Genomic DNA, 20,626 nt, shown 5'->3' on the forward strand with positions numbered 1-20,626 from the left:
ACCAAAGCTCAAAAGAAAAGCTAAAGCGAATATAGAATACAGTGCCCTCCTTGTAATCTACCACTAAGCTTTAGTATCTTAACGTCTTATTCCTTCTACTTAGCCACCAAGAAAAGCCAAAAAGACTCGTCAATATCCTTCTACATAATACATCATTTGTCTCCATCTTCATCTGCAAAAGAACAAACACTCTATAGTCTATTCACACACACACACACTTGAGCCGTCTTCAATGAGCACGGACTGGGGAACGGTGATTGTAGCGGTGTCTCTGTTCATCCTACTATCACCAGGACTACTGTTTCAGATTCCAGCGAGAACGAGAGTGATGGAGTTCGGGAACATGAGCACGAGCGGTATAGCCATTTTGGTTCACGCAGTTATATACTTCTGTATTTTCACGATCTTGGTGGTAGCTATACAAGTTCACATCCATTTCTGATCTCTACTCTTCTTATATCATGTATAAATGTAACAAAATGAAGGGAGGTTTATTGCAAACTCTAATGTAATGTACAAATTTCTCTGATATTCCTCCTTTCCGACAAAGTTTATAGCAGGACCACAAAACTTAGCAACTTTTGTCTGAATTTGAGCTGATTTGATTAACAGAGTGAAAGAGTACAAAATATATATTAAAAAGAGGCAAACTGAAGTAACAATACAAGTACAACATAACCCTTTTCACCAAATCTATTTGTTACAACGTCAGAAGAAAAACTATAGATTTAAGGTATATAAAGAACCCTAATTACAGAGTTTCTAGACCTGTTTTTAAAATGAGTTACACATTTATTCATTTAAGCAACAAAAAAGAGAGAGAGAGAGGCCTAGAACAGATCAACCGGCGTAGATGTGGAGATTAACGGCGAGGATCAAAATGGAGTAAATGGCGAAGAAGATGAGAGTGTGAACAGCTATGGCTTTTCCATTGGTTTTAAGGTTACCGAAGTCTACCCCTCGGTTGTTTCCGGGTATTGAGAAGAGAAGTCCCGGAGAGAGGATTACGAAAAGGACAACTCCAACGAGAACCGGAGCCCAATCCGCCATTGGTTGCCGTTAAAAGTGAAAAAGGTTACGCCTTTAGAAAAGGACCGGAGGAGACTGAAGAGAAGCTGGAGAGGAGGAAAGTTATGGTAATGGGATGGTTTGTTTTATTTAAATAATAATCTCGTGGTTATCAGTAATTTAAAGAACAAATACCATGATTAATCAGGGTTCTTAGCGGGTATGACCGTTTTTTAACTTTTAACTAAGAAAATATCTTTTTTTAAATAAACCAGTTTTTAGCTTGAAAAGTATAAAAAAAATGTCAAATCTATGAATTAAGAACTAAATTAGGAGAGTACGAAAAATACTAATATGGATAATTAATGCTTAGTTTAATCGTCTTTTTTCTTAAAAGACTGAAAAAGGAGCGTTAATTTAAAAATATACTGTATAATACACCCTTTTAAATCGAATATATTTGGTCTCTGACTGGTAGATGTAGTGGACCGACCGACTTCACACTCCTCCACGTAATGACTCTTTTCTAATTTATAAGTTACTTGGTAGTTAAGTTATTAATTATATAGTACCATCAAAGCAATAAAAATGTTATCATATTCTTATTCCAAATTTGTAAAGATGAATACCCTTATTTATTTAAATATGAACTTTTATATTTGATAACTAATGAGAATTAAATCGAATCAAGCAAGTATTTGCTTGGTCATAAGAACTACACGAATATGGATTATCATCTTCTGTTAGTATTCACCATAAATCTGATGTATTATTTCTCAACCTAATCTCCACTTTCTTTTTCTTAGAGCTATTTTCTACTAACTATGGTTTGTATGATTGATTAAATTAAACTGCAGACCAGTAATTCATAATTATCATCTTTGTAATCTGATTGGGTAAATAATAAATGCAGGGTGTTCAATCAATTTGCTGTCGGTTGGAAAATGTTGCTTTACTATACAAAATATCAAAATCCAAGTCGAATCATTTTTTTTTTTTTGAAAAAAATCCAAGTCGAATCATTTTCTTGAGATTTTAGTCTTTGCCTCCGTTTGATAAAAAAAATATAACCTCCTAACAGTGACCAATTTAGTTTGATATTTTTAAATCCTACTATATAAAAGAAGCTAAATCATTGCTTCCTAAACATATCCACATGTGCACAAATATTTAGGACCAATCAATATGTCAAGTCATCACGAAGTGGACTTGCAATTAAAAAAAAATTCAACAATTCGGAGCCCATTAGACCCATCTCCTAGCCTACTTCCGAGCCACTCTCTCATAAGCATAATCTCGTGTTAAATTTTTTTAAACACTCATATCTTAGAAATAGTTTAGAAAATATATTTATATAAATATTTTTTTCTTGAATAATATTTAATTATAATTTTTTGTATCTTTTTAACTTTTATAATAAAAATATTATTTTCAGATAGCAATAAAATATATATAAGAATTATCTTATTTTTAATTTTTTTTATAATTTTATTATATTATTTTAGAATCAAATATTTAATATTAATATAACATATAAATTTTATATGATTAAAATAAAATTCGTTTCTAGTTATATATAAAATTCATTAAGGGTATTGTTTTAATTAACACATTAGCGAATCAGTTAGAAATTAATAATAAATCAATAACCTATCTAAAAGTCTAAAACCTAATAAAATATGACAAATAAGAAAAACTAACTAAATTTTAATATAAAATAGAAATTTAATATTACTAAAATAAAATTCATTTTTAATATATATATAATATTAATTAAGGATATTTTTTAAATTAATAAATTAGTGACTTAACTAAAAATAAATAATAAATCAATAATTTAGCTAAAACCTAATAAAAACATGACAAATAAGCAAATTTTCTAAAATTATAGATAATATAAAATATGATTGATTCTTTAATACAAAACTAAAATAAGAGTTTTGTTAAATAAAACATAAGTTTGCCGTATCGGTGTTACAAAAAAAACAATCATTAATAGTATCGTAGGAATTATGTCTTTCCCATTAACGAATAAAATTGAAGCAGAGTGTTGGAGGATAGCTCAACGCATAGACAAGATTATGGAGATTGATATGGGAGTTGAGGTAACGGACACAACTGTTCCTCCGTAAAGAAACGCTCCTGCTAGACATCCTGGATAAATGAAAGAGACATATCTGGACTTGGCTTTGTGTTAATGGATGGTGACTTTCCAATGCTGTTTGGAGCAAGGACCGATATACACACACCAAATCACCACTGCAAGCGGAAGCTGAAGGTTTACTATGGGCAATGCAAGTGATACTGAAGTTTGGACACATAGAGATGGTTTTTCAATCGACTGTGAACAACTGGTTATAATCATTCAAAAGGAGGAAGATTAGCCTGCGTTGGACTCGGAGCTCGACGAAATACAGGTTGTATCCAAAGAATTTTCTGCAACTTTCTATTGCTTATATTCCTAGATCTTTAAAATTCCGTACAAATAGCCTAGCAAAAGGTGTCTGATCACGCGCATCTCGATCTGCTTTTGTAAACCCTTTTGCACTAAGTTGGCTAGCCCCACAAGCTAGCATGAGGGTGCCAAAAAAGAGAATAAGGTTGAAAGTGAAACTAAATATCCCAATGAACAAATTTATCAGAAGTCCATATTTATGTGGATGTCTATATGGGACAAAAAAAAATTTTAGACAATTATAGAATATAGTCACGAAAATTAATCCTAAAATATATAATTTAAAAAAAAACTATTTAAACAAACCATCAAAAATTTTAATATTACACCAAATAAGAATATAAAGACCAATTATTTTCTTCGTGTATAATGTGTTGTGGTAAGATTAAAAAAAATAACTTACTTTACAGTAAGGAAAAATTAGATTTTTAATTCTAAATTTACAGTAAAAACATAACATTTTATAAAAATAAACAATTGACATAATAGTACAAAAATATGAAAAAAATCAATATACTATCTGCGCGTAGCGCGGACAAGGACCTAATACTAGTAATCATAAATGCTTGAATGTTGGAAGAAGATAAAAGGGAGAGATATTAGAGAAGAAACGGAACTACAGTAGAAAAAAATAGTATGAAACTGTGATGACTATTTTGTGTGTTTTTTTTAACAAAAATCACTATAAAAAGATTTTCCACCCACTTAAAATAATTTTTAGGTTGATCAGTGAATAATTTCTTATGGGTGAGCCCCACATGCATAGCTAGATCAAATTGAATTATCCAGTAATTTTTGTTTAAATTTCTATCAATAATTCATACAAAAATGGAAACCGTAATGAAAATGAAGAATCAGATGGAACGATGTATACTCCCTCCGTTCCTATAAGATGTATGTTCTGAAAAAAAAAATTGTTTCAAAAAGATACATTTTTTATCTTTTTAATGTATGATTTTATGAAAAATTGTAAGTTTCAAAAAAATAATGGTGTTTATTGAATTTCTATTGGCTAAAAATTATGAAAAATTGTTATTCACAAAAAACAATACATATTTAATGAATTTTCTTAATATATGTGAAAAGTTTAAAATATGTATGTTTTAAAAACAGAGGGAGTATCATATAACTTTAACATTTCTACATACATATGTCGATATGAATTACATACACTCCCATTTGAAAAAAAAATATTACACGCAAGTCAAGTAAAATAATACTCTAGTAGCTTTGAGACCACTTAGTTACTTGTACCAAACAAAACAGTTAACGCCACACAATTCAAATGAAATAATTCTAAAGTAACGCTAGAACAAAAATGGAGATGTTTTATTTTATTTTATTCGATTAGGCAATATACATGTGAACTTGGATAGCAATCAAGAGAATACAAACAAGAGTGAAGTAGACTAGGGTATGAACAATAACCGAAACACCACTTGTCTGAAATGTTCCAAATTCAACTACTCGGTTTCTCCCTGGAATTTGAATCAGCAGCCCCGGAGTTAGCAACACGAAAAGCGTCACCGCGACAAAAACTGGTCCCCAATCAGACATGTTCCCGATGTCCTCTTTCTCTCTTTTTTTCTCCTCTTTGTCTTGTTATGTATGTATATACAGATCTTAGAGAGATATATAGTTGATCGAAGAAAATGCGTAAGTGTGTGTATTTATATGAGGGGAAAATGTATAATGGGGTTGATAATGGGAGCTGAGAATAGAGTTGATCCATTGGTTAATGTCGGAAGAAAGAGTGCTTTAGGAGGTAAGGACAAAGTTTCGTGACTCGGAAGGATTAAAAGTGGTTTCAAGAAAAGAAGATGAGATTATGATCAAGTTGTGAAGTATTGAATGGATTCACATTTGTCTTTGGAATGTGATGTCACGTGGGGATTTTCTTTGGTTCAAAGGAAACAGATATACAAAGTGGTCGTTGGTACTTATTTTATAGTTTGCTTTACTATCAATTATTCAATTATTTAAGCCTTTATTTGAAATTTAAAAAAAAACTTTATTTCCTCTATCCGGGAGCATCTTTATAACACCAATGAATTAGTGCGGATGCTAAGAATATTATTCTTTTTCAATTTTTTTGTATCAAAGTTTAAATATAAGAATTGCTAAGTGCAACCATTTTAAAAGAATGCAACCATATTTTTTTAACCCTTTTGGTAAATGCAACCATTTTTTTCTTTTGGATTATCTTAAACACCTGTTTGTGTTACAATCCCATACGTGAACAAAGTTCTGTTTTGTATTCTCCTAGCCTATATGACCGAAACAATGTCTAGGAACTTTACAAGTGGTTATTAATATTTTCCTATATTGTTTTTGACATATTTTGATCACATTTGTAATAAAAGTATGGATGTAAAAATCCATTAGTTTGCAATTTCAAAAAAAGATCCCTAGATTTAAGTGAATTGGTTAGAGTGCTAACTTGTAACCTAATGGAACAAACAAGTTCCGACATTTAATTCTGCATCTTCAGATCATGCTCGATCCATCATCCATCTCCCAGGGTCGAGTAGATGTGCCTTCATTGGACATTCCCCACCTCCGCCGATGGATTTTCCTAGAGTTTTGATGTTATGCTGTTGTGCAATAAGATATTGATATATCACACAAGAATAATTCTGTTTCAGGTAATCGTTTATCAAATTGTTTGGTTGTGTCCTTTACCTTTGTACCATGTCTCTAGTCCATCCCAAATTTCCATTATAGATGCTTCTATTGGAAGTGTGTGTGAAAAAAAAAAAATTAATGATCCTTTGGTTACTTCATTGTGTTTTTTTACTTTTGTATTTTGAAATGAAATTTGTTTGCCTGACCTAGGTAGTCCTCTTTGGAAGTAATTCTTTGAATCTAATGCTGAAAGAGTTAGAAAGTTTGAAATATTTGCAGCTTATTGGAACTGACCAACAACATCCAGACAATACTGTAGGCGCTGAAAAACTCAGAAGTTGTGGAGATTAAGGTATATAATAAGATGAGCATCTTTCTCTCTGGTTCATGAATGCATATAAAATAAAATGAGATGTTGTAAGATGAAACATTAAGGAGGCAAGGAGATTGGTACATGTAATTGTACTGCCTCGTTGCAAGCGGCCAAGGTCCGTACCAGCATCGTCGGTCTACCACAATGCCACAGCTTGAGAGCATGACTCTTTTCATACGCAAAACAACTCTCATATCTACTCTCTATCTTTGTTTTTGTTGATAATCGTATAGTACCTACAGATCCTTCCAAGCAACTTCCAACTGCGCCAACTAGAAATTCTCCCAAAGAAAAAGGGGAAATCACAAATCGAACCTGAGAATCCTAAATTTATAAGCAGGGCCCATAGCGTCACATCATTACATGAACACAGGAAAAAAAGGCAAATTTTTGACAGTGGGATTTGAACCCACGCCCTTTCGGACAGGAACCTTAATCCTGCGCCTTAGACCAACTCGGCCATATCAACATTTCGTTGGCTGTGAATACTTTTTTCTTAATAATTTTATAAAATATACTCCACGTGCCACATGACTTCTGATGTAACTGGGAAAACATAAGAGGAGCTAGAGATTGTCGAAAGTAAAAGAACAGTGGTTGGAGCGTCCATTGTGTGTGGTCTCCGTGGAAATTGTCCATCTTCTCTATTAAAAAAAAAGTACCATTTTTATCTACTACAAAATAGTCATACTAGAAATCTAGGTCCAAATATTCAAATAATATTTTTATTGTTTACTTTAGTTTATTTAATGTATAACATTTCTAAATAATTATAAAGATATTAATAATAAATCCTTTTTAACTATACATTTAAATTTTAGTTTTAGGAATAACAAAACCTGTTGAGAAAAAAACTAACAAAATCTTTTTAAAATTTTAAATATTTTTTTAATTAATGCACTGCTTAATTTTGCAATTCGTAGTATAATGTTATTATAAATTAATTTTAATTACATTTTTATTATAAATAAAATAATGAAATTATTTTCTAATTTAATAAATTTTATAATGAAATTATTTGCTAATTTTATAATATAAGTATATTCTACATTATATTAAAATAGAAGTAATTAATGAATTGCATATTAAAATTATGTTTTTTGTGCAAACATATTAAAATTATGTTGAATTGATACCAATATATTTTGAAAAAAATCTTTCATTAAGATAAATAAATAAAATATCATTCACTGTTTTAAAGTGACTAAAATATCATTCACCTTTTAAAATGATTAATATTCATTAAATTTTAATATTTAAAACTACATATCATCTATTTAATTATTTTTAAAATGACAGCAATATATTATCATAAATTATTATATATAAAATAATATAAAATTTTATATTTATAAATGAAATGTTACCCGTATGGGTGTGCGGATTAAAATCTAGTGGCCATTAAGAAGTAAGACGTTTGCATAAGAAACCACACACTGATCACCTTGACCTGGTCGTAATGCCATCCCATGGAATGGTCACAAATGATTGGTTGTCTCTCTAGGCCTAGCTTATCGACCATGTACGAGCTAGCAACATGAATGCATGATGCTTACATACTTTGCTCTTGATGGTGGTGCGCTTCGTCATTATCAATTTAAGTTAAAGCTTAACTCTAACAAGTATAAATGAATGGCATAACACCCTTAATCATGGATTTTAAGCAGGTATAAAGTAGAGAAAGTTTATACTATTCCATTAATTAAAAATACAATAATAGACGGAATATTACAAGGATCAAACCGTAACAACAATTAATTATATCAAATCTAAAAAGTCCTAGTTTTACGTGGATTTGTTAGAGTGCGTGCTAACTTTGAAACCTAATGGAGCAAACAAGTTCCTACATCTATTTCTGCATCTTACGATCATGTACAATAAGAAATTGACCCAAGAATAGTTTTGTTTCATGTAATCATTTATCAAATTGTTTGGCTGTGTTCCCTACCTTTCTACGATGTAGTCCATCACAATGTTCCATTAAACGCTTCCATTGGAAGTGTGTGTGGAAAAAATAAACTTGATGATCCTTTGGTTACCTTCATTGTGCTTTTTTACTTTTGTATTTTGAAATGGAATGAGTATATCTTATTGGATGTATATATAGTATAGTTTGTTTCCCTAACCTAGTAGCTACTTCTCGTTGGAACTAATTCTTTGAATCAAATGCTGAAAGAGTTTTAAAAAGTTTGAAATATTTGCAGCTTCCGGAACTGACCAACAACATCCAGGTTTTATTGGAGGCGCTCTCAGAAGATGTAGAAATTAAGGTATGTAATAAAATGAGCACCTTCTCTCGCTGATTCATGAACGCAAAAAAAAAAAGGGTGAGAAGTAAAAGTGATAGTAGAAAGTCCAAACTAGAATTATGCAAATGGGATTTGTATTTGTTATAAGGTGAAACAAGAATGCCACATCTTGAGAGCATAACTCGAATCATAGGCAAAAGAACTCTCATAACTTCGTTTTTACTGATAATCGGATACGAAATGATTGATATACTCATTGGTATTGCTCATTTCATTAGTACCTCTCCCAAAGAAGGGAAAATCAAACGTCAGCGTATGAACACACAGGAAAAAAAAAAGTGATTTGTTGACAGTGGGATTTGAACCCACGCCCTTTCGGACAGGAACCTTAATCCTGCGCCTTAGACCAACTCGGCCATATCAACTTTGTTGTTTGCTGAAGTACACACTTGGTTTTAGTAACAGAATTAAATATACTCCACATGCCAAATGAAATATGAAATTGCTGATGTTGTTGGGAAAACTTAAGACGGTTAGAGATAACTTAAGCTTGTCGAAAGTAAAAAAATGCCCAAAGAGATAAATTTCTTGATTATCAATTTAATTTAAAGCTTAACTCTATAAATTATAAAATAGTGGTATGGAATAAAAGTATAACACCATTAATCATGGAGATTAAGCTGGGGAAAAGTAGAGATAAAGCTTATAGTATTCCATTAATTAAAAAATACGAACATACACGGAATATTACAAGGGATCAAACTGTAACAACAACTAAATTAAATCAAATCTAAAAATCCTCGTCTAGCGAGAACACATGGTTATCAAACGCGCCGTTTCCGTTAACGCTAGACATGACGGAAGCCTTCTGGTAATCACCAACCCTCTTCTCGAAGAAATTCGTTTTACCCTGAAGCGAGATCAACTCCATCCAATCAAACGGATTCGCCACACCGTACACCTTCCCGTACCCAAGCGCACCCAAAAGCCTATCCGCCACAAACTCAATATACTGACTCATCAAGTCCCGGTTCATCCCCACCAACGCGCAGGGAAGCGCGTCGCACACAAACTCCCTCTCGATCTCCACCGCGTCGCACACGATCGACTTCACGCGCTCCTCCGATAGCTTCGTCCTCAACAAGGTATAGATCAGGCACGCGAAGTCGCAGTGAAGGCCTTCGTCCCGCGAGATCAGCTCGTTGGAGAAGGTGAGCCCCGGCATGAGCCCTCGCTTCTTGAGCCAGAAGATGGAGCAGAAGCTTCCGGAGAAGAAGATCCCTTCCACGCACGCGAAGGCCACGATCCTCTCTGCGAAAGTCTGAGATCCATCGATCCACTTCAAGGCCCATTGGGCCTTCTTCGCGACGCAAGGGATGGTCTCAATCGCGCGGAAGAGATGGTCCCTCTCCTTGTTGTCCTTGATGTAGGTATCTAGCAAGAGGCTGTACATCTCCGAGTGGATATTCTCAATCGCGATCTGGAACCCGTAGAAGGCACGCGCCTCGGAGACCTGCACGTCGGACATGAACCGGGAGGCGAGATTCTCGAGGACGATTCCGTCGGAGGCGGCGAAGAAGGCGAGGACGTGTTTGATGAAGTGGCGCTCGCCGTCGTTGAGGTTGGTCTCCCAGTCGCGGGTGTCTTGGGAGAGGTCGACTTCCTCGGCGGTCCAGAAGGAGGCTTCGGCTTTCTTGTACATCTCCCAGATCTGAGGGTAGTGGATCGGGAACATGCAGAATCTGTCTGGGGTTGGGGTTAGGAGCGGCTCTTCTGCCATGGAAGGCATGTTTGTTGATGATGATTTCGAGGGGAAGAGGTTGATGATTGAAGATGTGATTGATGGTTTGAGTTTGAGATCTAGGGATGAATATTTATGATGGAGGCGAAAGGGTTTGAAGAGGAGAGGGAAAGGGTGGAGGGAGGGAGCCGTCGAAACGTTTTGAAATTTTCGAGAGGCTTGTTGGGGAAGATGAAGGGTATTATCGTCATTTGGACTTAAATTTTGGCGTGGGGGAAGCGAGGGAAGTAATAAAGTTGGCGCCTTGGCGGCAACGTTTGATATATTCCGCCAGATAAGTCTAAAGGGTAATACCGACATTTTGTGGTTCGCGTGTCTTGTTGTGAATTGTTGTGAGTTAACACGTGCCTTCACGTGATATTCGTTTTCAAGCCCAAGGTGATAAACGGGAATACAAGTTTGACTTGACCTAACTAAAGTGCTTCAATTTAAATGTTCGACGTAAGGCCCATTTTGTGAGCTCATTATGTACTGGGTAAATTTGGGTATGGCATAAAAATAAGCTGTTGTTTGTCATACGTTAACCCCCTGTGGCTCTATTTTGTCTAGATGTTCATGTGCGGCTTCAAAATGGATGTCCATCACAAACCTCACATCATCCCATTGTTTGAAAAAAATACTGTTTCAGTTCTCTAACCAAACCTAGCGAATGGAAGTCGGAAGAAGAGAGGCTGACAAAGGGGAGGAAAAATAGTATAAGAAAGCAAGAAACAAGTAACCAACAATTCTGTAGCAACATCCTGCTCGTTTTCTGCATCTCAGTTATCAAATATTCACCATCTTTCTAAAAAAGCTAGTGTAGGAAATAAAATAAAAACAATTTATTGGAAATAAAAGAAGCCCTACTACTAGTAATTTTGTAATAACAAAAAAGGTTAATAGATGCACTGGAAATAAAATAAAAGAAAACAAAGAAAGAAATAATGCAAGAAAAAAAAACAAATCATGAAAATGGAAGTGATTGATCATCATCTCTTGGCTTCATTGGTTTATTTTTCTCCTTTTGCCCCGTTGTTTGACTATTCTCTCTTTCATGTCATCTGACATCTGGTTGGTTGACTTGCTCAATCGTTTCTTCCGGCTGGTTGATTTGCAGTTGTACTAAACTTGGATTATAAGAACAAACAAGACGGCTAAGATCCCATGAATTAGTCTCCTCCCAGTTTCTGGTGATCTTGACAGATTTTAAGTATCCTTCTTTTCCAATGATGTGAGCCGCGTGGAATTGATGGGTTGCGAATCTATCAATAAACACAGCAACTTTCTTCTCCTCATCAATGAAAAAGCTACGAGGATAAGGCATAAAATCATATGGTAAATCACTGTTTAGTCTCATATCCAGCCTTCAAAACGAGCTCCAAGATATCTCATTAGGCTCAATCTTAGTAGTAATTCATATCTCTAATGTGGGATAAAGATAATGTACCACAGCGAGCTTCTCATCTATAGCCCAAAATAGAGCCCCCAAAGCAGGTTTATGTTTGAAAGGCAGAGGCAGAGGCGGTCAGAACCTCTCTGTTGTAAAATCAAAACAGACTAAACTATCTTTAAAATTGGTCAATTCTGAAAAATAAGTATTTCCTTTCAAAGACAGGGCAGCATGATAAAATGGTTCATAATAGTCGAGATTGACATCAAGAACCTTCCATGAAACAGATCCAAAATCATAGACCTCAATGCCTTTGTAATCATAAAAAATCTTCAAGATTTTGTGGCAGTGATTGTTATTGTATCCGAGAACATATCATGCTTTTGTTCTCGTTTGAATCAATCTGGTTTGCCCCAGATACGGGTTCGCAATGAAAGACACCACATATTTTTACTTGATGATTAGGTATGTTTATTTTATTGTGGATTACTTGCAAGTCAAATCTCAGTGAACAAACACTTTGATTCACTACCACAAACTCCAGAAACTGATTCCTCCTTGGTGCTTTTTGCCCTAAAACCTGATTTTTGGACGAATCATTCCACGTTTTACAAGTAGATCGCACTGCTCTTAGAGAAGAAGTTAATGGAACCCTAGAGAGAATCTCCCCTATCAAATCCCTTGAAGATCAGAAATTTCCGTCATCCTTTCAACTTTTCTACAGAGATTTCGTATTGTTCAAGCTTTTAGTCGGCCAATGCGTACAATGTATGAATATGTCGAAAACCCTAATTGTATCTCTCTCACTTGGTTTCTTTTCTTAAAGAAAAATATGTTACAAAGCCTTTTTATAACTGTTTGCTTAGACCGCACGGATGATTTTTTTTTCCATTTTAATATATTCAATTTATAATTAATCATATTTTTAACCGACTGTAAGTTATAAATCTCCAGAAATGTTTTAATTTAAATTTAAGTTATCTTTGTTCGGTATTTATTCACTTACATTTAATTTTGACAAAAATATTGATATGTATACGAAATATGTTAATTGTTTATATTAAGTTGATGTGAAAAATTTCTTATATTTACAATTATATTATTCTAAAAATTTCATATTAATAATAATATATATGATTTACATATATGATATATGGTATATACATATTGGTTATTATTTCAATTTAAGAATTTTAGCAAAAGATCAAAATTTTATCATTAAAATTGTACATGACATAATAAGAAGATATCATATCATATCATATTTTTCAGTAAGTCAAGTCATATTTCTTTGTGAGAATGAATTTGGTGATGACATATAAGCAAAAAAACAAAATTCAGTTCTATGTTTAGAGGATGTATATCACTAGTTACCTTGAGAGGTAAACGTTTAATGGGAAAATATTAGAAAATGAATAACAATTAAGTGACAGTAATCCTGTTTTAGATTTACTTAATCAAAGAAACACACCAAGATGCGAGGCAATGACATGTAGACAAAAGTGAGCATAAATAGAGAACACTCTTCAAGAAAAAAAAATTATCAAAGAAGTACAAAAGAAATGGCAGCAGAAGTTGTGCTAGGTGTTCTGATTGGTGGAGCTGGAATATGGAAGTTGATGGGCACTTTTAGTGGCGGATCTTCGTCGGAAACAGATCTAGTGAATACTAATGATCAAACTAGTGGTATAGGCAAGGGATGGATTGTGCTAATATGCATAGTAATTATGGGGTGCATGATCTTGAGCATTAACGCTGAACAAATTAAACGTAAAGCCGAAGAACAAGTTCCTGCGTTTGTGATTGCAGGAACCATCTTATTTCTTGTTTACATCCTTTACCTTAAAGGTAGCTTTTAGTTTCAATATGTGTTTTTAGTTTGATTTTGTCGTGCCATAAGAAGTGTTACAATGGTAATCAAAATGTCATTCATAGTCATGTCTTTGGCCAAATCCAATAGAAAAATATCTAAATGAAAACCTCAAAACTGATAACTCCAGGTAAAAAAATAATCTTCTATTTGAGTGATTAAATTTAAAACACTACTTATCGAGGAGCAGAGATAGGTGCAGTAGCTTTGGCGTAACCAACCCAGGCAACAACGCCAACAGCTAGTATAACCCATCCCATCACATCATACTTCAACTCACTGCTTTTCACATCCTGTTTCGAGAAAACACATGATCATTAGATCATGAGATTCAAACCACAAATACTGAAATGAAATATGACGATGAGAATGAACAAAAAAAGAGAGAGAACCTTTGATCTTGACGCTCCTGATGGACCGGCGCCACTCAGTGGCTGTTGGCCAAAGCCTTGCCTGTGAACCTCTGCGTGCAGTAGTGGAGCCTGTCCTTAGCACAAAAGAAAATAAATCTGATTAAAAAACAAAACTCCGAGATCGGTTTTAGAAAGCAAAATGCAAGACATCTACTCTGTGAAAAACGACACATCTACTCTATAATACTTAGCACACAAGGGAATAAGTTCGATCACAGAACAACACTTTAGGATCGGGTTTAGATGTTCAATGCACAATCCAACTGCAAGATACCCTTCTTATGAACCGATCAACAAAACAAATCTTTACAGGTTAAGAGCCTCCCGCTTGAACCGGGCCAAAAACATGAACTAAGTTGGTTGATATACAGTACCTTGGCTGTCATTTCAAGTGATTTCTGGTAGGTTTCATTTTCCGGTTGCTGCAAAGACTCAAAAAAATATATTAAAAAACCACAACACCAAAAAAAGAAACAGTACTATTATTTTAACCATTAGTTATGAACAGAAAGCAAAAAAGTACCTCATCCACAGCAACTTGAAAAAAGTGAGCAGCTAAGTCAAAGTTGTACTTAGCTTCGGTCTCTTCAGGAGTCAAAAACGCAAGCGTAGTGTATGCGTTCCCGAGGCACCAAATCGCAGGATGCTTCTTTGGATCAATCAACAACGCCTCTTCAAGCTTACTGATTGCCTCTACACACACACACACACAATTAAAAAAACGTTATAACCAAAAAAAAAAAAACTGTTAATCATAATTAGATCCATGAGAGGATCATAAACTAATTTATATTAAGAATATAAAAAAATCTAAAACCTTGAACAGTTAGCTTAGGATCTTCGTTATGGAACTGAGCTAGCTCCAGCAAAGCTCCTGCCCATCTCGTCAGGTTCTGTAATGAAAAATTCATCCATTGAATCACAAAGCAGAGACCAAACAAGAGAATGCAAAAAACTATATTGAAGCGAAGAACAGAGCTAACGTCGGCATCTAGAGGGTTTTTCAGGTAGGTGGCCTCGGATACTTTGCGAATTTGTTCGAACATGATGATGGCATCGAACTCAGCGTCGTTGTTATCCATGGCTTCTCAGGGATTTGGTACAACACTTCTTCTCCCGTACGAACGAAGTGGCTCTACTCTCCTCCTCACGGTGTCTACGGAGAAAACAGAGGGAGAGGATTAGAAAGCGGAGTCCTTCTAAATGGGCTTATAATGGGCTTTTAGATTTATTGTTTTTGCTTGGGGAGCACATCGTCTCTACTGCTTGCCGTTTTAACTATGTGTTATTATTACACTGTTCGCTGGTTTTCGGCTAAAGAGAAACAAAACAATAATGGCCCTGTAAGTTTGTACATCTGGAAGATGCATCCAGATGGTTCATCTAGATGTCTTATCCAGATGTTCTATCTGGGTGTTATTCGTTTCTTCATTTCGTTTATGCATTCAGATGAATCATCTGAATGCAACTATGTTTGTTGTTTTCATTTTTTAACTTTCATCTCTATCCAGCTGGACTTGTTAATAAAATAACTAAAATATAGTTTTTTACGTTTCGACGGAAAATAGCATTTTTACGGTTTTTGCCGAAAATATTTTTGCTGTTTTTAAGGAAATATGTGTTTTTCGTGAAAAAAGTGCATTTTTATGGTTTTGGCGGAAATTACGTTTTTTGGATTTGGCAGAAAAATACGTTTTTGCAGTTTGGACGGAAAAAGTGTGTTTTGAAGTTATAGCGGAAAAAGTGTTTTTGACGGGAACAGTTTTTTTTCACGATTTTGGCGGGAAAATTTTTTTTTTGTGGTTTTGGCGAGAAAATACATTTTTCCGGTTTTGGCGGGAAAATACATTTTTCCGGGTTTGGCGGGAAATTGCGTTCTTCCGGGTTTGGCGTGAAAATGCGTTTTCCGGTTTTGGCGGGAAAATGCGTTTTCCGGTTTTGGCGGGAAAATGCGTTTTCCGGTTTTGGCGGGAAAATGCGTTTTCCGGTTTTGGCGGGAAAATGCGTTTTCCGGTTTTGGCGGGAAAATGCGTTTTCCGGTTTTGGCGGAAAATGCGTTTTTCCGTTTTTGGCGGAAAAATGCGTTTTTCCGGTTTTGGCGGGAAAATATGTGTTTTCCGATTTTAGCGGTAATATTGTGTTTTTCAGTTTTGGCGAGAAAATGCGTTTTTCCGGTTTTGGCGGGAAAATCACATTTTCCGGTTTTTGCGGGAAAATACATTTTTCGGATTTGGCGAGAAAATACGTTTTTTCCGGTTTTGGTGGGAAAATTGCGTTTTCTGGTTTTGGCGGGAAAATTATGTTTTTCCGGTTTTGGCGAGAAAATGCTTTTTGCGGTTTTGGCTGAAATTTTTTTTTGGAGTTTTGGCAGGAATATTCGTTTTTTGGGTTTTGGCGGGAAATGCGTTTTTTTTGTTTTGACGGGAAAATGCGTTTTTTCGGCTTTGGTTGAAAAGTGCGGTTTTACTGGTTTAGCCAAAAAATGTGTTTTTATGAAAATGTGCGTTTTATGTTTTTTTTTTTGCGGAAAACGAATCTTGCGGTTTTGGCGGGAAAGTGTGTTTTTCAGTTTTTGCGAGAAAATGCATTTTTTGGTTATAGCGGAAAAATGTATATGTAAAAAAAATAGAATTTACGGTTTTAAAATAATATTTTGATTTTAAAAGGTCATTTTTGTCATTTATTATTTTGAACTGAACTAGATGTATCTGCACATCCAGATGCACCATCAAGACTCACCTTCATTTGGGTGAGAATTTGAGATGAGTTTTTAAAAATTCAGCTGGGTGATTCATCTGGATGTAGCATTATAATACACAAAACGAACATCAATTTGCATCTTCACCCAGATGGATCACCTGGGTGAGCAAACGAACATGGCCAATGATAAAAAATATTCCATCCGTTTCAAAATATTGCATATTTTAGATTTTTCACTCATTTTAATAAAATATATTATTTACATAATTTTTTGTGATTATTTTTTTTTTATAATTTTAAACCAATAAAAATCCAATGAGTGAAAACCATATATTAATGAAACGGAAAGAGTATAATAAATAGTTTTTGTCTTTTACTCCCACACGAAGCCAATTGGCAAGATATTTATGAGATTGTATTCTAGAAATAATGATATAAAATTTAAGGAATAAGAACAAAAATATATTATGTGATGAATGTTAAGTCCAGCGACTATGTGAGCTTGCAACGTGACTTATCTTACCTGCCACATGTATAATCACATTCACTGAGAGGAGACCATAAGATGAAGAAAAGGGGTTTGCGAAAAGGTAGACCATCACATGAGACAAGATTACGATGTTCTCTTTTGCTGACAAAGAAAGATTTCCCCTGTTTTTAAAACATAAACGCAAGTACAAATAGATTATAAAAAGTTTGAAAACTCTATATATATATATATATATACTGAAATCAGTAGTACTAGTTTTAGATATAGATAAGAAACAATTACACTCAAAGACAGTTTTAAGTTTTTTATCACACTATTAGACAGTTCTTACTACTAGAGCAGTTTTTTCTAACCAAACCTAATTTATATCTATACACTAACTAAAAGTCCTAACTAAATATTATTATTTTATTTTATTAGCCAAAAGAAAACTATTAGGAAACTATGGTCACAATCACTTTTTTATCTCTCTCTCTCTCTCATAGTTTTATTCTTGTTTTCTTTTGTCGTGAACCATTTGGTTTTAATTTCCACTAAAGAAATGCAAAGTGCTATTTCAAAGATAGATCTGGAGATTTTCACTCACTTTTAGTTTCTGGTGCTAACCGTTCTGAATCTACCGTCGAAGCTCTGTCGCCATCTTCTTCATCATCTTCACCTCTGCATCTCTTCCGCTTCAATCAAGCTCTTCTATAAATATCAGCCATCGTCTAAACTATCATAGGAGAGAGAAAGCTTAAGCAACAATGGTAAATCCCTTAAAAAAACAATGGTAAATCTCTCTGGCGTGAAGTGATTGTGTCACGATCTCGAACGCGAGTAACCTTAAGCACAGTAGCTTCTTTGCCTGAGCCGCTACACTCGTCTGTCGAGCTCCAATCACAGAGAGAAAGCTCAAGCAACAATGGTCAAATCTCACATATTTGCACATTTAGTCCTTGGGTATTTAGGTTTAATTTGATTTTGTCCCAAACTCTTTGATTTCAAATATATCCTATCTAATTGACCCCTATACTTCAAAATATGCATTCTAGCCCCTATTTTGATGGAGAACTTTGGGTTTTTCATTTCTAGTCCCTCATATTTTGCATCCTTTCATTTTTGACCCCAAAATTTCCAAATTTACATTTTTAATCCTCTAATGAACAAACAAATGATATATACACACCTATATTAAACCTAAAATTATCTAAATAGACTCCAAAAATATACTCACTAAAATCATCAGGTATCATAACTTGTGAAATGTATAAATGAGTTTGTGTACTTGTGTTTTTTTTTGTGATACATATGTACACGTGCACAATATAATATATGTGTACACATGAACTTCCAAATTTTAATTTTCATGTGATATGCATACTGAACATACAAATTCAACAGATGCATCCAATAATGAACTAAAACAAATTACTCAAATAATTTTTCTAGCAACTATACTAAAAAATATTTGAATTACCAAATATCATAAATTGAGCAATGTACAAAATGTACCAGTGTACATGTGATTTTTCATAAAACTTTGTACATGGGGACAATGAAATATATGTGTACACGTGACAATATTTGACTTGGCTTATACTCTATATATTCTTTAACCAAAACCTAGAAAGAGAAAAAAATTCTATAAGTCAAAGAATAGAAACACAATCTTTGATGGAAAAATTACTTTTTAAAAAGAAAATATAATTTTTAGATTTTTCTTGTTCTATAAAGATAAAATTTCTAAATATTCATGGAATTCTTAATATGGATGAATATTCTAGAAAATTCTTCGTTCAGGAACAAATATAGCATTTTTTAGTTTTGCTTAAGATAATTTTTTTTACACACAAATTTTGATTTTAATGGTTAAGATGCAAAATTAGATTTATGGTTTTGGCCAAAAATACAATATATGGTTTTACAAGTTTATTTTTACAGTGTGTACATGTGAATTATTGCACAAGTTGAATTGTGTACATATGAATTGAAGTACACGTGGATAGTAAATTTGGTGTACATATCTATATACAAACACCATTACAATAATGTACACAAAAATAATTCATACTTCAATAATGTACATATGAATTGAAGTAACGTGGATAGTAAATTTTGTGTACAAAGTGTTGTGTACATATATCTACATACAAACATCATTACAATAATGTACACAAAAATGATTCATACTTCAATAATGTACATTTGAATTGAAGTACACGTAGATAGCAAATTTTGTGTACATAGTATTGTATACATATATCTACATACAAACATCATTACAATAATGTACGCAAAAATAATTCATACTTCAATAATGTACATATGAATTGAAGTACACGTGATAGTAAATTTTGTGTACATAGTGTCGTGTACATATGTCTACATACTTTAAGGGCGAAACGAGCAAAAAACAAAAACTTAACAATTGTTGCTCTCTAGTTTTCACTCTGCTACGAGATAAAAATGAACACTAGAAATTTGGAAATAAAATTAAAAGTCGTTTGGCAACTTCGAAAGTCTAAAAAATAAAGATTAAAACACGAAGGACCAAACATGAAAATATCAGAATCTTGGCCATTGTTGCTCTCGAGCTCAAACTCTACGACGGAGAGGATGAGCCACAAGGACTCCAGACGGAAATTAAGGTGGATCTAGGGGCTGTAGCGTTTTGCGGTGATTCTTCGACGATGAATGAGGCAAGAGTGATGCGTAAGTGATTTGCCGTTACGGTAGGAGCTAGCCGTTAAGGTAGAGCTGAGCATGGTGGAGTGATGCGGAGGCGATGCTTCAACGACGAGTCGGCGGTGAGCAGCAAGTTACATACCAAACAACACGTTGAGGGGTTAGAATTCACAATTTAAAAGTCTGGATCGCAACTAGAATTATGTGGCCACAAAAAAAAAGTAAGGACTTGAAAATACCAAAGAAAAAGAAATTATGAGGCACGTGGTCTTTTGCTCAGATAATTATCTAATTCAATTTACTTTCTGCCTCGGGTCCACCACACAATCCTTTTAAAACAAAATTCAAAATCCAACCACACATAAATATCTGTAACCGAAAAAGAAGCGCTTAGTTAAGTTTTTTAAGGGCAAGTTAAGTCTTTTACACCAAAAACTACCTCAGTATAACAAAGTGACTTATCTTGTAATAAAAAGACAGAAACTGCCTCTGGATGTAAATCACTCTATAGATAATGATTTGTGTGTCTTCGTTGTTAATACATAGCTAATGTACAAAACTGTACACTCATATTTAAATTTAATGATGGCTAACCAGCTATAGTGG

At 33.9% G+C, this 20,626-nt stretch overlaps 4 protein-coding genes, 2 non-coding genes and 1 pseudogene across 6 annotated transcripts; 1 reads left to right on the top strand and 6 right to left on the bottom strand.

Moving 5' to 3' along the window:
- Nucleotides 1–136: 136 nt before the first annotated feature.
- Nucleotides 137–549, top strand: LOC103854274. The gene has a single exon (XM_009131207.3). It carries the CDS (start codon nucleotides 233–235, stop codon nucleotides 440–442), a length of 210 nt encoding a protein of 69 aa, XP_009129455.1. The 5' UTR covers nucleotides 137–232; the 3' UTR covers nucleotides 443–549.
- Nucleotides 550–4,765: 4,216 nt separating this feature from the next.
- On the bottom strand, nucleotides 4,766–7,338 carry LOC103854271. Its single transcript, XM_009131205.3, has one exon. The coding sequence runs from the start codon at nucleotides 5,018–5,020 to the stop codon at nucleotides 4,811–4,813; it is 210 nt and encodes a 69-aa protein (XP_009129453.1). The 5' UTR covers nucleotides 5,021–7,338; the 3' UTR covers nucleotides 4,766–4,810.
- TRNAL-AAG lies at nucleotides 6,850–6,930 on the bottom strand. Its single transcript has one exon. It is a non-coding gene; the product is annotated as a tRNA-Leu (tRNA).
- Nucleotides 7,339–9,054: 1,716 nt separating the features above from the next.
- TRNAL-AAG lies at nucleotides 9,055–9,135 on the bottom strand. The gene has a single exon. It is a non-coding gene; the product is annotated as a tRNA-Leu (tRNA).
- Nucleotides 9,136–9,391: 256 nt separating this feature from the next.
- LOC103854270 (ribonucleoside-diphosphate reductase small chain C) lies at nucleotides 9,392–10,937 on the bottom strand. The gene has a single exon (XM_009131204.3). The coding sequence runs from the start codon at nucleotides 10,809–10,811 to the stop codon at nucleotides 9,501–9,503; it is 1,311 nt and encodes a 436-aa protein (XP_009129452.3). The 5' UTR covers nucleotides 10,812–10,937; the 3' UTR covers nucleotides 9,392–9,500.
- Nucleotides 10,938–11,181: 244 nt separating this feature from the next.
- LOC117131865 lies at nucleotides 11,182–13,552 on the bottom strand (annotated as a pseudogene).
- Nucleotides 13,553–13,791: 239 nt separating this feature from the next.
- LOC103854269 (mitochondrial import receptor subunit TOM20-3) lies at nucleotides 13,792–15,412 on the bottom strand. Its single transcript, XM_009131203.3, has 6 exons — nucleotides 15,147–15,412; nucleotides 14,981–15,056; nucleotides 14,687–14,856; nucleotides 14,538–14,585; nucleotides 14,143–14,232; nucleotides 13,792–14,043 (listed from the first exon to the last, which is right to left on the bottom strand). The coding sequence occupies exons 1-6, from the start codon at nucleotides 15,243–15,245 to the stop codon at nucleotides 13,927–13,929; spliced, it is 600 nt and encodes a 199-aa protein (XP_009129451.1). The 5' UTR covers nucleotides 15,246–15,412; the 3' UTR covers nucleotides 13,792–13,926.
- Nucleotides 15,413–20,626: the final 5,214 nt, after the last annotated feature.

This window comes from Brassica rapa, chromosome A02, assembly GCF_000309985.2.
Source record: "Brassica rapa cultivar Chiifu-401-42 chromosome A02, CAAS_Brap_v3.01, whole genome shotgun sequence".
NCBI lineage: Eukaryota > Viridiplantae > Streptophyta > Magnoliopsida > Brassicales > Brassicaceae > Brassica > Brassica rapa.

Excerpts from the sequence above, each read along its gene's own strand:
- LOC103854270 (XM_009131204.3), bottom strand. The coding sequence starts at position 10,811 with ATGTCGGTATTACCCTTTAGACTTATCTGGCGGAATATATCAAACGTT.
- LOC103854271 (XM_009131205.3), bottom strand. The coding sequence starts at position 5,020 with ATGTCTGATTGGGGACCAGTTTTTGTCGCGGTGACGCTTTTCGTGTTG.
- LOC103854274 (XM_009131207.3), top strand. The coding sequence starts at position 233 with ATGAGCACGGACTGGGGAACGGTGATTGTAGCGGTGTCTCTGTTCATC.
- LOC103854269 (XM_009131203.3), bottom strand. The coding sequence starts at position 15,245 with ATGGATAACAACGACGCTGAGTTCGATGCCATCATCATGTTCGAACAA. Across the intron at positions 14,857-14,980 it reads TCCTAAGCTAACTGTTCAAG|AGGCAATCAGTAAGCTTGAA; the intron begins GTTTTAGATTTT and ends GTGTGTGTGTAG. Across the intron at positions 14,233-14,537 it reads CACTTGAAATGACAGCCAAG|GCTCCACTACTGCACGCAGA; the intron begins GTACTGTATATC and ends TGCTAAGGACAG.